The sequence below is a fragment of the Apteryx rowi genome, unplaced genomic scaffold (genome assembly GCF_003343035.1).
Source record: "Apteryx rowi isolate R43461 unplaced genomic scaffold, aptRow1 scaffold_67, whole genome shotgun sequence".
In the NCBI taxonomy this organism is placed as follows: Eukaryota; Metazoa; Chordata; class Aves; order Apterygiformes; family Apterygidae; genus Apteryx; species Apteryx rowi.
The window spans coordinates 1934801-1952993 of record NW_020450949.1 but is presented as its reverse complement, the minus strand read 5'-3'; the positions used below and the strand labels follow the sequence as shown (position 1 = coordinate 1952993).

Below are 18193 nucleotides of genomic sequence, written 5' to 3'. Positions count from 1 at the left end.
TTAGGTTACGCTCAGAAAACAGTCAGCTGTGGATGACAGGGCCTACATAAAAGCAATGAGAATACAGAGAACATACCAAAATAACCTGGTGCGGAAAAGGATGGAGAGAAGCATCTCTCAGTCAGTCTCTGGTCCTACTTGTCTCTCTCTTTCTTTGGTAACGCTTAGGTTTAGAAAGACTTTTATCCCCCTTGCTGCAGCTGTTACACATTAATTCAGGTCGCTGGGGTTTTCAGGCAAACAGGTATGTGGGCATATGGGCTATGAGTTACCGTGGGCCTGCTGTCCCTTCCCTACCTCCTGTTTCGCCCCAGGTGCACGCAGACCTTTCAGAGGGGCTCATCAGCCCTTTCTAGGTGCTTTCCAGTCTGGCCTGATTCACTCAGCATCTGGCCTGAGCTGCGCGTTTGTCTCCAGTAGTGTTTGGATAGGGGACTGCTGCGGAGGAAGGACGAGGCCTGGCTTGCCGGGGGGAGCCGTTTCTGTGCAGGCGACATGGTCAGTAAAGCGCAAAGCCATGTGCAAGCCAGCAAGTGAAAATGTGTGCTTAGCCCTGACGTATGTTGTAGGTAAGCACAAGTGGCCTATAAACAACATGTTTAACTACCTATGAATGTTTACAATCCAATATCTGTGGGACAGAGCTCATATGTTTGGTATGTCGTGGAAATGCATTACTGTGTTTCCAATGCACCTCTCGGCTTCGAATTCATATGCAATCCCAGTGAGAGGTGGCAAACAGTGTATGCCATCGAGTTAAGGCATTCGCAGCTACTATGAAAGGAATTTGGTTGTCTCAGTCCTGTTCCTGACGTCTCTCCACACTGACAGCGCCTGGTAAGCTTCAAAGGCCAAAGGCAGACGGGCTGTTGGAAAACGAGCCCTCTCCTTTCCTGAGCCGAGTCCTGTTGTGTCAGGTGAAGCTATACTGCCAGGGGAGCGTGCAAAACTTTTGTGGCCTCAAGGTGCCTCTCCTGTGAGCTGAGATCTTCAGTTTGCGCTGAACACAAATAGCAAATTCACCTATGTTCTTACAAATCCTATAGTAACAAAGTTAATTCACACATGCCCTCGTTAAGGCGGTTTATGACAGAACCAGTGTGTGGGACTAGATGAGCATTCCTGTGTCTAGGTTGAACCTCCATTTAATAATCACAGTCAATATTCCCTTGTTTTAATACTAAACATCGTGTTCAAAACCGAATGCTTCGCTGTAAGCTGCATGCAGACCATGCTGGATTAAATGGGGCTTCCAGTGTGATGACTATAACAACCTCTTAAATGATTAGGACACCTGTTGGCATTAATATAGAAGCATGCATGAAAATAAGTGTGCCACACACTGAAATATATGTACACAAATAATAAGAGGATTAGAGAAATTGCTGAAATGGATAGAGTGGCATTTAACATGAGCGTGTCTGGAGTCTAAGCAAAATGGAAATAACATAGACAGAGCTGATCCCTTGTTAGATGGCTTCTTCTTTTTTTTTTTTTTTTTTAGTAGTTCATCTGGGGCATAAAAGTTGCCGCACCAGGAGGCCATTTGCTTGCATTTAAAATTTTTGTTTAATATATATCTTTGCTTGGAATCTGCCTCTGATTCATAACCACCTTCATTTAGTAGCTGGCACCTTTACCATGCAAGCTGCAAGAAAAAGTAATTAAATTTAATAGAAGCCACCCTCACTTTGAAGCTGACTTGGATTTAGAGCCACAGGGAGAAGCAATTAAACTGCAGCAGCCGTGGATTTGAAATGAAGTTATACAGTGATTTTCTTTTAGGAGGAATTTTTCTCTCTAAATTGGTTTGGATTGTCAGATCTGATTGGATTCAAAGGTATAGCCTGAAATGTCCTTCTTTGGGAAATTTTCTCTAGAAGCAAAAGAAAAAAAAGTAAGTAGATATGAAACAGGGTCAGTTGTGAAGGTCTAGGATWTTGTAAATCCTTTTGAACAAACTTCCAAAGAAGAGTTTGTGCTCCTTCAGCAAAGTGCTGAACGGGGAAAGGCGAGCACAGACGGAGGACATCTGCGTGGCTTGTTTGTTTACAAGCAGGCCAGCTCAGCAGCAGCCGAAGCTGGAGGTGCGTCAGGGAAAGGCATTTCTTGGCGCTCGGAGGTACTACAAGCGTTGTTTAAAGCTGCCAGGGTTTTTTAAAGCAGCAAGAGTCAGAAATTATTTTTTTCACGTGTGTGATTTCACCAGAGAATAGTATTTAAATTAAGTAACAAGGACAGAAAAAAAGACCCTGGAATGCCAGTGCCAGTGCCAAACATAGTCCTAACTATTTAAAAATATTTTTTGAGAATTTCCTATAAAGGATTGGAGAGGATGCAGTGACAAATATCTGCTTCTAATGCAGATATTATTCAGAAAAGCAAATTGACGATTCTGTTGATACTTAGGAGGAAGTGAAATTTTCCTAATCTTCACCAACTCTTGCAAGTATTTGTAAACTCTTAGCTAAGCCAGAGGCACGTGTGAAGATTTTAATTATTTTCACGCACGTATTTTGCAATACATGCTTTTATTTTCTGATAAAAGAGTTGGTTTTAGGTTCAGTACAGACATACATTTCATGGTCCATGACCTATGGCTCAGACTAGGTGAACTGACAGTCCTCTGACTGGAGACACGGTAAAGCTACGCCGGCCATTTTTAAGGAAGCGTCTGGGACCGGGTGACTCACTGGGAAAACATATTATTATATCGCTGGCCATTATGAGGTAGCTGGGGGTAGACATGTTAGAAGCAGCAAGCTGCGCATCCCTGAAAAGACTTCCCTGGCAATGGTGACCAGCCTGTAAAAGGAGACCGGGAAGACAGCACCGCGCGTGACGTCAGCACTCCCCGCGGTGCCCTGGGCTCCCCGAAGCGGCTCGCAGGGAGCCACCGGCTCTGCGAAGAATGTTCGACCCCAACATTTTGGATGTCCCGGCTGTAATCTTTGACAACGGATCCGGGTTATGCAAGGCAGGGATCGCCGGTGACAGTGCTCCAAGGTCAGTTCTTACAGCAATTGTTGGTCGCTCGAAAGCCAAAGCTACAATGCTGGGAGCTGGACAGAAAGAGTATTACATTGGAGAGGAAGCTCAGTCCAAAAGAGGGGTCCTGTCTTTGAACTATCCGATTGACCATGGCATAGTTRCATCCTGGGATGACATGGAAAGGATCTGGAGACATGTATACGAGTGTGAGCTGAGAATCAAAGCTAGTGAAAGGCCAGTGCTGCTGACTGAGGCCCCACTCAATCCTCTACAGAACCGGGAAAAAATGACAGAGATCATGTTTGAAGGCTTTATGGTGCCAGCTATGTATGTTGCAGTCCAGGCAACTCTGGCACTCTATGCATCAGCACGTACCACTGGAATAGTCATGGACAGTGGGGATGGCGTTACCCACACTGTCCCCATATACGAAGGATATTGTTTACCCCATGCTGTCTCCAGGCTGGATATTGCTGGCCGAGATATCACTGAATACTTTATGAGGCTCCTTTTGGAGAGCGGGCACTCTTTTGTTAGCACAGCTGAAAGGGAAATTGTGAGAGATATCAAGGAGAAGTTGTGCTATGTGGCTTTAGACCCCATCCAAGAAATGAAAACAAAACCAGAAGAAATCATGAAAGAATACAGACTGCCTGAYGGCAATATCCTTAAGACAGGCAATCAGCTCTTTCGTGCCCCAGAGACCCTTTTCATGCCTGCAAACACTGGAGTTGAAGCCCCTGGCGTGCACAAAATGATCTTCAATAGCGTCATGAAGTGTGACATTGATGTGCGCAGGAATCTTTATGGCAACATCCTGCTCTCAGGTGGGTCCACTCTCTTCCCCGGCCTGGATGAGCGGATCCTGAAGGAGATGCAGCTGCAAGTGCCTCCCGGCATGTCTGTGAGGATCATTGCCCCCCCTGAGAGGAAATACTCTGTATGGATTGGGGCCTCCATCCTCACCTGCCTGACATCTTTCAAACAAATGTGGGTCACTGAGAGCGATTACAAGGATTTTGGGGCAGCCGTAGTCCACCGGAAATGCTTTTAAGGAGAATGCCAGACCAAATGAATGTCTTGCTACAACACAGCACAAGCAAGAATCCCTGCTGAGGGCTGACTGACCTAAAAGGTGCTACAGTTGTTTGTGTGTTTATTGGCTGACAAAACCTTTATGAAAATAAAACATTAAACACATTGGTAACGAGGACTTTGAGACATCTTACTGTTTATTGTCTCCAGGGTGGGCACAGTATGTTCCTACCTCCCTCATTTCACAGCTTGGAACCTTGTCTGCATTCTCTCTTCCAAACCCTTATCCTGTGGTTGGGAACTGGAGGCATAACAAGACGCCATTGCTGCTTTCTTGCCTAGTTTAAGAGATTGTCCTAGAGTGATTAGAGCCATTGCCACTGCTTCCACAACACTTCTAGCCCCAACCGTTCTTGCTGATGTCATCAGACTAGCATTGGGACTAATATATAATATTGGGACTGCTGCAAGTGGCCCTCTGGGAGCCTGGTTTTGGCCTTGGGATTTAAATTCTACTATGGCCTTCCAGCAGCAGCTTCTGCATGAAATTAGTCAGGATTCCACATTTTTAAAACTGAAATTAAAACGAAGTTAGATTAGATTCAAGGCATTTAGATTAGATTCAAGGCATTCCGAAAGTGGAAAGATTTTCAAGCAGTTAAAAACATTTTCTGAATGATTTCCTAAAAAAATGACTAGATGACTTAGTAGACTAAAAGGGTACATAATCTGTAATGGTCATCAAACAATCGGTGCCTAAGGCACTCATCGTTATGTGTTGCAAGAGTAGCGCTCGAGTACCACATGAGCAAAGGTAGCAATCGTGAACAGTAGCCAGGGAGCGGGGAGCCACATCTATCTTTTAGACTGATAGGACTTGTCTCGTGAAACCAAAAAGATGCATTTAGGAGACAGATCTTCCAACCTTTACAACTAAGCTTTCCAGGCTCGGTCTTTGCGTAAAACTATTAATATTAAGGGGATGCTGTAGGAATGTCTAATTCAAAAGCTTTGGATATTTCAGCTGTTATTTTTGAGAGTGGGTCACAAGTGCATAAGACTGGGCTCTCGGGAGAATCTGGCCCAAGGCATATTATTCAGTGTGTCATTAGGCATCCTAAGGAAAAAGTGCCCGTGTCAGAAGAGAGTCAGAAGGAATGGTATGTGGGAGAGGAAGCCCAGCACAAACAGGAGGTGTTATCTTTGAATTATCCCGTTGCAAATGTCGTAGTTGCCTTATGGGATAACAGGGAGAGGATTTGGATGCACATCTATGCACATGAGATGGCAATACAGACAGCTGAGAGGCCAGTGCTAATGACTGAGAGCCCTCTGAGCCCTCTAGAGAACAGAAAAAAACTAGTACAGTTGCTGCTCAGAAGGTTCAAGATGCCTGCCTTTTATGTGTCCGCCCAAGCCATCCTGTCACTCTGCACCTCCGCGCGCATCACGGGCCTAGCCACAGACAGCAGGCATCCGAAGTCTCCGAAGGCTACTGCTTACCCCATGCAGTCTCAAGGCTGGACATTGCAGGCAGGGACATCACAGAGCTGCTCACAAAGCTGTTTTGGGAAACTGAACCTTGTTATGCAAAACCTATGGAGGAGAACAGCTTTGTAGAAGACATCAAGGATTGTGCTGTGTGGCTACAGACCCGGAGCAGGAGCTGGCCAGGAAGCCAGAAAGCGTACAGGCCGCCCAGCAGAACTGCTGTGGGGATTGGCACTCTGCTTTTCGAAGGATCTGAGGTCCTCTTTGAGCCACGCAGAACTGGCAGCGAGGGACCCAGCCTTCCTACAATGATTTCCCACAGTGTTAAGAAATGTGATGGCAGCAATTGTAACATTTTGTATAGGAACGTGGTGCTGTCTGGAGGCTCGTCTTTCTTTTATGGATTAGACAAGTGGATTTTAAAGGGATTAGAATATCAGGTCCCCAGAGGTGTTCCTATAAAGATTATAGGACCTAGAGCAGACAATTTGCTTCCTGGATTGGTGTTTCCTGAGCAGCTTCAAGCAAATGTGGATTGCTGCAGCTGACTGCAAAGAGCTTGGCCCTGGCATTGTAAATAGAAGATGCTTTTAAGAGGGCTTAAATAAACCCAGCTGTGATGTAGGTTAGACATAAAAAGGGACAGTTCGTGCTTTTGTTAGTTAAAATGAATTGGCTTTAAGTTATTTCTCCTGCCTTTCAGCTAACAGCGTTGTAATAAATTGGAGTTAAGTTTGACACATGGGAAATGCTCCTGGCCTTTCTCGAGGAAGCAGTATTGTCAGTGCAGCGATGGAGGGTTGTGAGCTCGGAGGAACTGTGCCTGTTTGTGACTCAGGGATCTAGAGCGTTTGACTCGACGTTCTGTGTCAGCAGTTGCTGCCACGAGACAGCAGCTGTCCTGCAGAGAATGTCTGAGCCTGCGGCCGCTGGGACCCCCACAGTGATTTTTGACAATGGCTCTGGACAGTGCAAGGCTGGTCTGTCGTGAGAGCGGGCACCCCGTTTGGTTATTTCTACTGTTGTGGGATACCCGAAATCCAAACTTGTCATGTGTGGAGCTGGTCACAAGGACTATTATATTGGGGAAGAAGCCCAGTCCAAAAGGGGCGTCTTGTCTTTTACTTACCCAATGGAACATGGAATAGTTACATCCTGGGATGACATGGAGAAGATTTGGAGTTATCTATATAAATATGAACTCAGAATGAAACCCAGTGAGAGGCCAGCACTGCTGACCGAGACCCCTCTCAATCCTCTGTCCCACCGAGAAAATATGGCTGAGAGCATGTTTGAAAGCTTCCGGGTGCCTGCTCTTTTCGTGGCTCTGCAGGCACTAACAGCCCTTTATGCCTGTGCCCGAACAACCGGACTAGTGCTGGACAGTGGCGATGGTATTACTGTCACGCTCCCTGTCTACGAGGGCCATTGCTTGATACAAGGCATCACCAGGCTGGATTTTGCAGGCAGAGATGTGACTAAATACCTTGCTAGGCTCCTTTTGGAGATTGGGCGTTCCTTTGTAAGCACAGCAGAGAGAGAAATTGTGAGGGATATGAAGGAGAAGCTGTGCTATGTGGCTTTAGATCCTAGCCAAAAAATGCAGGAAAAGCCTGCAAAACTTATACGTGAGTACCTTCTCCCTGATGGAAATGCCGTCAAGGCAGGAGACCACCTATTCCGAGCTCCTGAAGCGCTTTTTGTGCCTGCTGAGGCAGGTGTCCCTGCACCAGAGGTTGGGGGGATGGTCCTCCAGAGCATTGCCAAATGTGCTGGGCATATCTGGCCGGACATCCTAAGGAATGTGCTATTATCAGGCAGATCAACTCTTTTCCGAGGTTTCAAGAAGAGGCTTCTGAAAGAGCTAAAGACACGAATTCCCCACACAACTCCTGTCAAGATCATCTCACCAAGAGATAGGATGTGCTCCATGTGGATTGGTGCTTCTGTCCTTACCAGCTTAACAGCATTTAGAAATATGTGGGTCACCAGGGAAGACTATAATGAGGTTGGACCAACAGTTCTCCAGAGAAAGTGCTTTTGAAAAGTATGACTATCCAGGAAATTTTTTTAAGTGCTGATCTGAACAGCTGGAGAGCGGCTAATAAATCAGTGCAAAAATAATTGATTTGTAGTAAGTGATTTTATAGCTTGGTAAAGAAAGATCCCTTGTGCATTGGATTAAAGAAAGAGTCCTTGTTCAGAGCATTTTTGCTATCCAAGATGTTGGTTTTAATTCTAGAAATGTGTTGATCCCTGCTAGAACTGCAAACGGTTTGTCAGACTTTTAAACACTTGAGAACAAGCCACCTCCATCCTATGCCCATGGGGGCTGGCTCCCTGCCATTCACCATAAACTTCCGAAGAGTGGAAAAGAGACCTCTGATGGAGAAATAGAGGGCTCGGGGGTGTTGCTGACCCTTCGCCGTAGCACTGGAGATCTCTTGTAGCAGTCTTGGAGAAGCCCAGAAAGGACTGAGCTTCTAAATTTGTTTTTGCACATGCAATGAAAATAGTCTGATCTGGCTGTTAAAGCAGAGCTCTCAGACCTAGAACACGTCTGTGCTATTAGTGGCCTTGCCATGTGATTCACTCTGTCACACCATGTAAAACATTACCTCGGTTTGTCCGTCTGCAGGATTTAGCTAATACTCTAGCATAAAGACTATGTGAGACTTCATTTAGATAGCTTAATATAAGGTTAATTAAGATTAGTAAAACAAGCAGAGAGCATGGGGTGAAAGATATTTATTTTGGTTTTATTCTAGGAGATTCCTGAAGAAATTTTATGATGTCGGGCACCTAAGCGAAGGTGAAGGCAGCTGTCCCTAGCTGACACTGCTTTTCTTTTGGGAAAAGCTGAACATGTTAGGAGAAATTGCTGTTTCATTACCTCATCAGTGAGAGCTGGGGAAACTGAGAAAATAATCCTGCAAATATTTGAATGAATTACTAAACAAATCTGCCTTGCTGAGCTCAGCATTATAATATTTTATAAATAATTCCAGCAAATAAGCTTAACTAGAGTAAATATCATGGATAACTGATTGGATTTCTGAAGTGAATTGTGGGATTCATAACAAAGTTGTGAATTTTTAGTAATGAAATCTGCATTTAAAATAAACAATTTGAAATTGGTGCAGTTTTCGAGATCGCCTTTAGCCACATCTGCAAATGTACATACTACATCTTAGTCAAGCAATAGACATCTTGTTACAATTTATGAAACTAGTTTGCACCATGATTTATATATTGTTCAAAAATTATTTGAAAAAGATTTGAAGATACATCTGAGAACTTCATGAGTTTGCTCTAGACCAACATGAAAACAAGAAAAGAGCTGAAATCTGTGTTGTTAGTTATTCAGTACGGTGTCTGGGTATTTTCATTCAGTGCTAGAGATGAATCTTCAAACTCATTGATGCCCTCTGCTGCCTTGGGACTGATTAGTCATGTCTCACCTCACCTCCCTGCCTTCTGAAGAATCACAACGTTGTTTTCCCTTTCTACAAGACATTTGCAAATGCAGGCTCTGAATACGGGCCCAACTAGCTCCTTGCTCAGTTGTCCACAGAGCTGTGCAGCACTTCCTCAGCAGGGCAAGGGGAAAGTAAAAAGAGCTGGAAGAGCCAGCTGTGGAGAACTGGGGGAAAGGGAGTGCAGGACAGTTCGTGGAGGAGTCCAGAATCGCAGGGGGGGGTTCATACCTACACTGCAAAGTGTGAAGTATAGGAAAAGAGTTGGGTGCAGAGCAGGCTTAGCTCACATTTTTTGGATTGCCCTCAGCAGGGTGTGTAACACAGCACATGTTCCTCCCAGAGCATATTTATAAGGGTTGAGGGTGTAGATGGTAGCAGGATATGGACAACTGTGTGGATCAGAACATGCAAAGAACCTACTGTATAGATCTACCCGTACAAAGTCTGTGTAAGGGATCAGTGTCTGAAGTAGGCAGCAGCAGTGTTAGTAACGCCATCTGTCCCAGCAGTCCTGCCCCATACAATGTGATTACTGCTCATTATGGAGGAGTTTTTCCAGGGACTGCTCTGGATAATCCAGTAGAACAGAAAGGAAAGGCTTTCCTGATCATGTCAGAAATGAGCTTCCTTTACACCAGCCAAGTACTTTTTCCACAGCTCCCCTGCCTGTGCCAGCTGCACTTCTCCGAATGCGTGTGGTGGTTTGCCAGTACACTGACAAGTCCAGCAGCAACTTCAACAAGACCCTCTTAACCTCATTTTCCCCAATGATCAGACTTAAAGAATAAAGCAGAGAGTCTGGAGTCAAACACAGCTTTTCTGCTCCACTTGGGCCCTAAGGCTTCAGATAGTTGAGATATGTATTATTCCATCAAGTTAATGCAAGTACTCAGAGCGCTTTTAGAGCTGTTATGAAATCTGAATCAGCAGTCTTGGATCTTTCTTCTATTGCAGTATGTTACCTTTTAGCAGCCCACTGGAAATGTGTAAACAAACGAGGTACAACTGTAGACAGTTTAAATATTTTACAGCTCACTGACTTCCATATGAGGAGGGATTTGCAGTAACTTAAGTGTTTAGACTCCTGCTCCAATAATCTAATGCAGATAAAAATGCAAACAACAGTGTGCTGGAAGGCAGGGGAAACCTGAGAGAATGGTGCAACTCAAGGTTGTTGTCAGGAAAGAGAAAAGAAAGATGAAAAGAATGATAACCCCGCAAACACAGATACAGACACAAGATGTGTTTGGAGTGACACCTAGCAGGGCTCTGTGTGTGCTTTTAATAAGATTTTACCCTTGGAGAACAAGATATTGCCTGACGTAATCCAGTAATTCACTGATACCAAAACTGTTTTACATCGGGGAACCTGGTTCAGCTCCTCCCAGCTGAAAAATCATTCAACAAACTGTTATTACAGGCGTGTAACACCCACACTACTGGTTTGGCCTGGCTGTTTCCATTTACCTGTGAGACATGACTTTGTTCAAGGACACAGAACAAGCTAGCGTAAATTGGCATACGCTCCAAGAGTCTAAACTTCCTATCAACCTCTTCAGTCTTTTGATCACCTCGTGCTTCAGAATCACTGTGCTGGGCACTGTGAATTCATTACTTTATTTATATTTCATTTTTACACTGAAGAGGTCTGAGGTCTTAATCATTTGGGACCACGTCCTGTAGGCTCTCATGCCCTAGGAAATGAGTTGGAGGAATATTCCTTTAATCTATTTCCACCCATGTTCTTTCTACCTGTCCTCTGGATACGTAGGGGACTTTGCTTGCAGATGCCTGTGGCCTTTCTGGCCTCAAGAAAGGAGCTAACCTGGTGAGTATGGGAGTGGTCACAGGGACTGAAGAGGGCTGAGTTAATTCCTAGATTTAGCAGTGATTCCTTGTGGAATGAGGAGTCTAATCTTGGGCAAGTCAGGTGAAAGTTCCCACTCATAAAAAACCTTCTTTTGGTCCATCCTTTACTTCTCCTGCAAGCTGGTTGGGGCAAGTGCTGTTTCTTGCTACTTGCCAGGCCCAGCACCCTGCAGTGCTGCACTGGGCTGGGTCACGAAGTGACAGCCGCCATGCATTACCCTTCTCCAAGGCAAACCCGGCTTTAAGAGCCGTATCAATGCAAAGATCTGGGACTTTGGGGCCACAAAATCAGAGACGCAAAATCATTTGTGAAGTTTGCATAAACATCTCAACCTGCTCCTGGCAATTTTCCCCTCCCTCTGCAAGTCTCATTTAAGTTTCAATCCAGCAGCAGCTCTTTATTTTCTTTTAAATGTCAAACAATTCATCATTTTGCACTTTCCACATTCTCTGTGAATCTAAAGGTTTTATTGGTATGCAGTAATGTCAGCCTGGGACAATGCGTACTGATTACCCAAAACAGTGTGGTTCTTGTCACGCTGCCCGTTTTTGGTTGCGAGCTCTTGAGAAATGTACAAGGACTCTTGCTTTCTCTCTCTCTGCCCCCTGTTATCATATGCACAGTGAAAAGCGGGGGTTCAAATGTACACTAGACAAATAATGATTATCTTTATTATTCAAATCTCTTGTCCCCTGCCCTCGTCTGTGTTGAGCAGTGTGAGCACACTGCTGTAAAAGGTGACCTCATCCCTCCCTTGCAGACAGGTCACAAGGAGGATGTTGATGGGCAGGGGTTTCTGAAAGCAGCTGGGTAGAGAGTGCGAAATGTATCTCTTCAGAAGGGGCGTAGAGGAAGGGCAGGGATATGAGCCCTTTGATTTCCCCACATATGACTTTGCTTGGAGCATAGTACAGAGATAGCTGAAGTTGCAGAGGTCGGAAAATGCAGCACATGCTGTCTTACTATGTGAGTGCTGGTAGCCAGGCTTAGCAAGCAAGGCCAGACCTGAATTGTCCAGGTAAATTCGGTGTTTCTTCACCATGCGTGGTCAGAATGAAGTGATACCAGCAAGCTGATGCAGGCAGCCTACCACTTACAGAAATAATCGTTGCTTTTAGGAACATGGCACTTGTCAAATAAGCTCAGCAATATGACCATAGAGATCAATAGCTATCTCAAAGACTAGCTGAGAGCCAGTGCAGTCAGGAACGCCTAAGAATTAAGCGGTAAGGCAAAGAGTCCCACAGTCGACAGACTTCTCCAGGGTGTGAAAAAAAGCTCTGCCATCATGTAGAAGTGTCCGGAAAGGGTAGCGGTGTTACCAAAGGCCGATAAATACTGGTCCTGCTGTTGAATATGGGCAACTCTGTCAGTTCATTTATCGAGCAACTGGCAAGCCTACTTCCATTTCTCCAGCTCTGTGTTTCTAGGTGAGTACCTGAATACGAGGGTTTTGATGTGAAAGAGTTAAGAATGTTGCAGAGCTTTCCCCAGTGGAGGTGTTGCTACATGGAGTATTATTTACCTCTTGCTGAGAGAGGCTCTGTACTCATTGCACACACACACACGTACACATGCACCCACACATACACACACACACATACAGACTTTATTAGGCCATTCCATACAAGTATTCTATATAGAGATCTTTTTTTCTTTTTTTTGATTTGGAAAGCTTCAGAGTGCTTTTTTTCACACACAGTAAAGTTAGCTTCACTAAGATTCATTAGTCCCCTTTCCCCGGTGTGTAAATGGATCTCTCTTAGTTATGCAATGCGAGGGTACACAACCATGAAAAGTGCAGAGGCAGCCAAAAAAAGCATTGTTCTGAACTCAGACGTGTAAAATATTCATATTCAATAATAAAAAATAAAAAACAGCCCTTAATAAAAATTTCACAAAATAAAATATGCATTGTTATTCTGTCCCCAGGGCTGCAGCAGCTTCCAGACCAACATGTTACATGGGTTTCCACTGCCTTGTTTTACTCGATTAATTCAAAACCAATTCACTCACAGTATTAGGTACCTAAATTGGTCCTGATTTCTCAAAGGGCCACGTATCTATGACTACGGTTATAGCTGGCAGAAGCTGTGACCGTTCAAAGCCTCCACTATGCAGGCCTAAGAGTATGTATGGCAAGACTGTCCCTGACCCTAATGGTATATCTGTGCATTGAAATGCGGTGCTAGGCATAGATGCACAAGCCAGCTCTGAACAAGCAAGAGAGCTCTTTTAGCATGGTGCTTAGACCAGCTCAGTATACCCTATTTCTTGAATGGACAAATTAGCCGAAGAAAGAAAGATCTTAATACGGCTGAGCAGCTCTCCGTAGCAGAGGTGGCACATTTGAAAGAAGCTGAGGCATCTCCATACAGCACTGCATTACACCTGCATTACAGCACTGCAGAACCGCCTGTGGAGCTTTCCACACAGAAGGCAGAAGAAAAGAAATATTCCCGTCCCTGCTTCACTGAAGGAAAACAGAGGCAGGTGGAAATAACTGCCCAGTGCAGTTCATCAAAGGGTTTAGCAGAGCCAGGAATTCAGATTTCTGGCATCTCCATCCATTGTCATAACTGCGAGGCCAACCTGCCTCAGTCACCAGACCGCTGACCCAAGCCAGGGGTGGCTGCTGTGGTCTCCACCCTATCCCCTCGGCTGTTTTTTAGCTCTTCAAAGCATTCTGTGGCTCTGCTTTTCAGGAGGTGACTCCGAAGCACCAGTAGCTTGAGGGTTTCACCCCAGGTTATATCACTGTGCTCCTCTGAACACTGATGCCAATGGAAACGGCAAACTCATGCACTTGTCTCAGGGACTTTGTTCCATATCCTTTGTGGCAAAATCAGAACTAAACACTAATCCCCTACTTCAATAACCGCACTGTGCTGCCTCCTGTGACTAGGCGCTACATTGGCCCTGAGAGCCCAGCAGCAGGGGAGAATATTAAATGATACTATAAATATTGCTAAAGAAGAGAGAATTCAGGAACTAGAGGAAAGGTTCTGAACTTAAAACATTGCGCCTGGCAGTGAAATTTTATCAAGATATATGGGAGAAAAGAATGAGAAACTCCAAAACAACCAATGCTTCAGATGTTTCCTTTATCTAAAGTATAGCTAGTTAAATGTTTCACATAGAACAAGTCCCAGGGAACATAAATCAGGGATGTAAGCTACGTTTTATAAAGACCTCAGAATATAAGTTCTTTACCTCCCACATTCTCAGGCCAAATATTTTAACTGGAAAAGTATGTGGGACAATAAGCATGCATATTACCCATCTCTTTAATGACCATTCCCACCAAGGTGATTTGTTCTGTGTCCACAGTCTGATATTTATTTACAAGGAAATGAAAGGAACAAAAAACAATCCTTCATAAAATCTAATGTTGGAAAAATCGTAACCACAAGTGACAGTTTGGAAGGAATGAAATATGCTGTGATGTGACAGCTGTCAGTCATGCTTGTGATTTATCTGCTTGAGGGGGGAAAAAGAGTGGAAGAAACTGCTTAGTCTCTTGCAGGCTCCAAATACACTTCTAATGGCTGTCAAATATGAGGCACAGTACTGGGCTTTCTAAAAAGGGGATTGGGAAGAATTAAGTGTTTTCAATGATTTGGGGTATTATCTTCATTTGCCTTTGCCTAATGGCTTTGGATAAAAAGAATTCTTCTTGAACTGTGCCTCTGTACTTCATATACAAAACATAAAACTAACTCACCATGAGTGTAAAGAATGTGTCATTCAACCTAGAAAGGCCTAAATCCTAGGCTGAGTCCCACGGCTTGGTGCACGTGGTCAGAAAGGGAGAAAAATTGGTACGGATGTGCTATGCAGGAATGCATTCTCTCAGGTATTTCCACACCACAGGCACGCCAGTACTGCTCTTTGCAAGGGCTCTCTCTGTGGTCAGCATGGAGAAGACGGGCTGTGGGAAGAGACTTACCAGGTGGCTCCAGAGGGCAGGGGCTGCGAGGGAGAAGTCTCTTGCACAAAGCGGGACAGGAGTGCACGGAGCTGGAAAGAAGAGGTCATTGCTGGATGGCTTCATACCGGGAACATAAAGACTGAATGTTCTTAAGGCTGCCTAGAGAGCTTCTGCGAGGTGCCTGAGCAGCCAGGGGAGCGGGCTTCAAGGCGGGGGAGCAACAGGATTGCCTGAGGGTGCAGACTGATGAGTTTGCTTGTCACTGTTCAGCTGGCCCTCTGAGGACTCTGCTTCTCTCCAGAAATCTCCTCAGTTTTTCTTCTTTACATTTTGTGGCTGCGGTTTCTGCAGAGGCAAATAGTAACATGCTGACAAATCTCCCTCTTCGGCAAGACTTCCTGAAAAATCTTTTTCCTGTCTTTCGAACACTTGGCCACGCTTTCTTCCTTTGTATTTTTTCAGGATCGTGTAATAGGAATGTGCTGAGCAGTATGAATCTAGCTGGGAAAGTGAGTCAAGCAGTGGAGTCCCTTTGCAGGCCCTAAGAATGGCTGCAGGTTTGCAACCCCACCCACCACAGTCATCTTGGACGCAATTTATTGTGTCTCATTATGCTATCTGCCTCATTCCTGTGTCTAGGAGGGAGGATGTTCTGAGAGCCTTCACATGGCCCGCTGCACGAAACCACTTCCTCGCTATCCCAAAGTTCAGAACATCTGTCTTAATTTGTCTGGCCCTCGGTGCTGTGCTCTTACAGCCTTACAGAATTTACTGCTTGTTTTTGCAATGAATCTCTCTCACCAAGAATAAAGAGGGGAATTTGCTGGTGTTAAAAAGCATTATTCTCTCTGTGGTTCTCAAGACATCTTGGATCAGATGTAGCCCTGATAATGTCAGAGCCTCAGACTAGCCAAGGAACCACTGGTGAGCCACTTAGTCCTTATAATGCAGATGAGTTGAGAAGTTCTGTTCTTCCGACCCTTTGCTACCCTGACAAATCCACAAGGTAATGCACATGCTGCCAAAGATGTTTCTATGGGTCGTTCCTGAACTCCTACAGAAAATAATATTTCTCAGAACAGCACTGCAAAACTGTTAAGCTGTGCTGGTGGTCTGATGATATTCGCTGAAGTCCTGTCTTTTAGCCAAAGTAATATATATTTCCTAGAAGCACGTGGCCCTAGAGAAAGAAATCACGGACTTTTAAGATATCCAAGACAATAGTCCAAATGCTGTTTTCAGCTACACTGTTTTAAACCCACTGTATTCAGTGGATTTACTTTGAATCTGAATTCTTTACTGATGTAAGTGAGATCTTTATCCCTTTACAGGGATCCATCCCTTCCCAGAGGGGAAGAATGGATCCCTGTATACATGGAGTAATTGAATAACCTCCAACTTGCTCACTTGTAGGTTTTATTGCCAGATCTGCCACAGGCTTTCTAGGGCAAGTCACCTAGACCTCGACTCATCCCATCTGACCTTATGCAGTTAAAGGAAATAACTTAAACTCAGGTAAAGATAATCAGTGGAGAGAGAGAGAGAGGAAGAGAGAGAGAGACAGAAGTAGGTGTGCTTCTGAGCTGCTGGGCTCTTATCACTCTGCATTTACTGAAGAGAAAATCTTCTGGGACTAGCTTCCAAATTTAGTCACCTTCCTAATGCCTATCAAGGAAAATGAATCTGAGTCTTTGTCTTCCTGAGCCTCAGTCCAGTTGTGCGGTACTTAAACACTGTGAAAGACATTTCAGTAATTTAGAATGTATGTACATTTTCAGAGACAGTTTATTTTTGTTGTTAGAAAATTGTTTCTGAAGTCTGGAAGAAACAAACAAATAAAAAATCTTACCAAGGATATTTAAAAGCAAAAAAAGACATTAAAGTAGTTCCTATTTGAGGTGGTGATATTTCAGGGCTGTGCCCTGCTTCAGGGTGGATCTACCTGGTGTTGAGTATATGCTAACTTTCAGGTACTTCACTTTGCCAGGTCAAATACTCAGGGGATGGTTTCACCATCGGAAATGGTGGGGTGGGGGTGAGGGTAGTCAAAAAGAGACCTGTAAGGAAAATATCCTAAAATAACTGAAATATTGTAAAAACTTTGACTTTTAAACTGCCTTACCAAAGCCACCAGTTCTAGGGCCTCATGTCTGATATCCTGATTACATGCAGTTAATTAGATGTCCAGCTGACAAGCAGAGACGTCTCTCAGTGAACGAAAGTTTGGGATAGCCGATAAGTTGACTCTTCGAGCTGCCTGCCTTGCCCCTCCTGCATGGACGTCCGTGTAGCAAGCAGATGACTCAGCTCCTGAACTACTGCCGTGTACAGCACAAAGCTTTAAGGCGCACTGAAATCGGTGATGGTTTACCTCAAAATGTCAAGCTGTAATTGCAGAAGAACAGGAGCTGTTAGGCTGCTGTGTGTTAAGCCAGTGTGTTTAACCGAGTAGTCATATAAAGGGCAGCGTCTCACCAAATGTATCCGTGGAAAAGCCATGGGTTGTCTTGTGCCCTGTTGCTCGTCAGAGGGAGGAAATGACCAGATATTGAGTGCAAAGAGTAAAAAACCATGGATGTGCCCCAGCATGTCTGAAGGAGAAAATCTACTAGTGCACGTTGTTCTCCTCTGTTTTGGCTTGAATCTTTCCCTGTCTCTAGGGAGGAGATGCTGTGAGCTGCCAGGGCAGCAGATGTGCCTTTTCAACTGGTATGGAGCTCTGCTGATGCCCTGGGGGTTCCCATGGATGACAGAATCTGTCCTTGCAGGGCAAATGAAGGGTGGGGGGCTGCTCAGAGCAAAAGGTCCCTTAGCATCACCTGGTGTTTTATCCTCAAACAAGGAACAGCAGATCACACCCATAAATAGAACTAGCAGAGCCCCAAATTGCCAGTGTTACATACTGAAATAACCAGTCTCAGATATCAGCCTGCCTGAATTATTTAATAGTAGTTCCACCGGTTTGACTTATGTCCAACTGCTTTTATTTTCAATTTATATTTACAGAGAAGTGTCCATGGCATGAGCAACTAAATGTGTGGGGATTTTCTTTCAGAAGCCACGAAAGGGATTAAAACCAACAATAATCCATGAAATTACTTGAGAATTTTTTTCTCCTAGAAAGTCCTGAGGAATTCCCCAACTCCTAACCTGTTCCAGTTGGCACCATCAGGCACTGGAGCTCTAATATCAACAGAGTTTGTAATGTTTCCAATTTTTCTGGTGAGGGATTATATGAAACTGAAATAATTCTTTCCATGGGGGATTGCGTAGCCACTTTTGTTTCTAATATTCCACTCCATGAGTAAGGAACTTTTTCTTGGGTACCTGTTTCTGCTTTGGCTATGAGACCTAGTGCTCTTTAGAAAATCTAGGCATAAATCCATTTCATTAATT

The 18193-nt window shown here is 44.5% G+C and overlaps 2 protein-coding genes and 1 pseudogene across 2 annotated transcripts; all 3 read left to right on the top strand.

The window, feature by feature from the left end:
• Positions 1-2911: 2911 nt before the first annotated feature.
• LOC112975493 (actin-85C-like) lies at positions 2912-4045 on the top strand. Its single transcript, XM_026085682.1, has one exon. The coding sequence runs from the start codon at positions 2912-2914 to the stop codon at positions 4043-4045; it is 1134 nt and encodes a 377-aa protein (XP_025941467.1).
• A 974-nt stretch (positions 4046-5019) lies between these two features.
• On the top strand, positions 5020-6065 carry LOC112975430 (actin-related protein T2-like). The gene is given in 2 exon segments (XM_026085442.1): positions 5020-5494; positions 5497-6065. Coding segments are annotated over 2 exon segments (1044 nt in total).
• A 362-nt stretch (positions 6066-6427) lies between these two features.
• On the top strand, positions 6428-7561 carry LOC112975494 (annotated as a pseudogene).
• The last annotated feature ends 10632 nt before the right edge of the window (positions 7562-18193 follow it).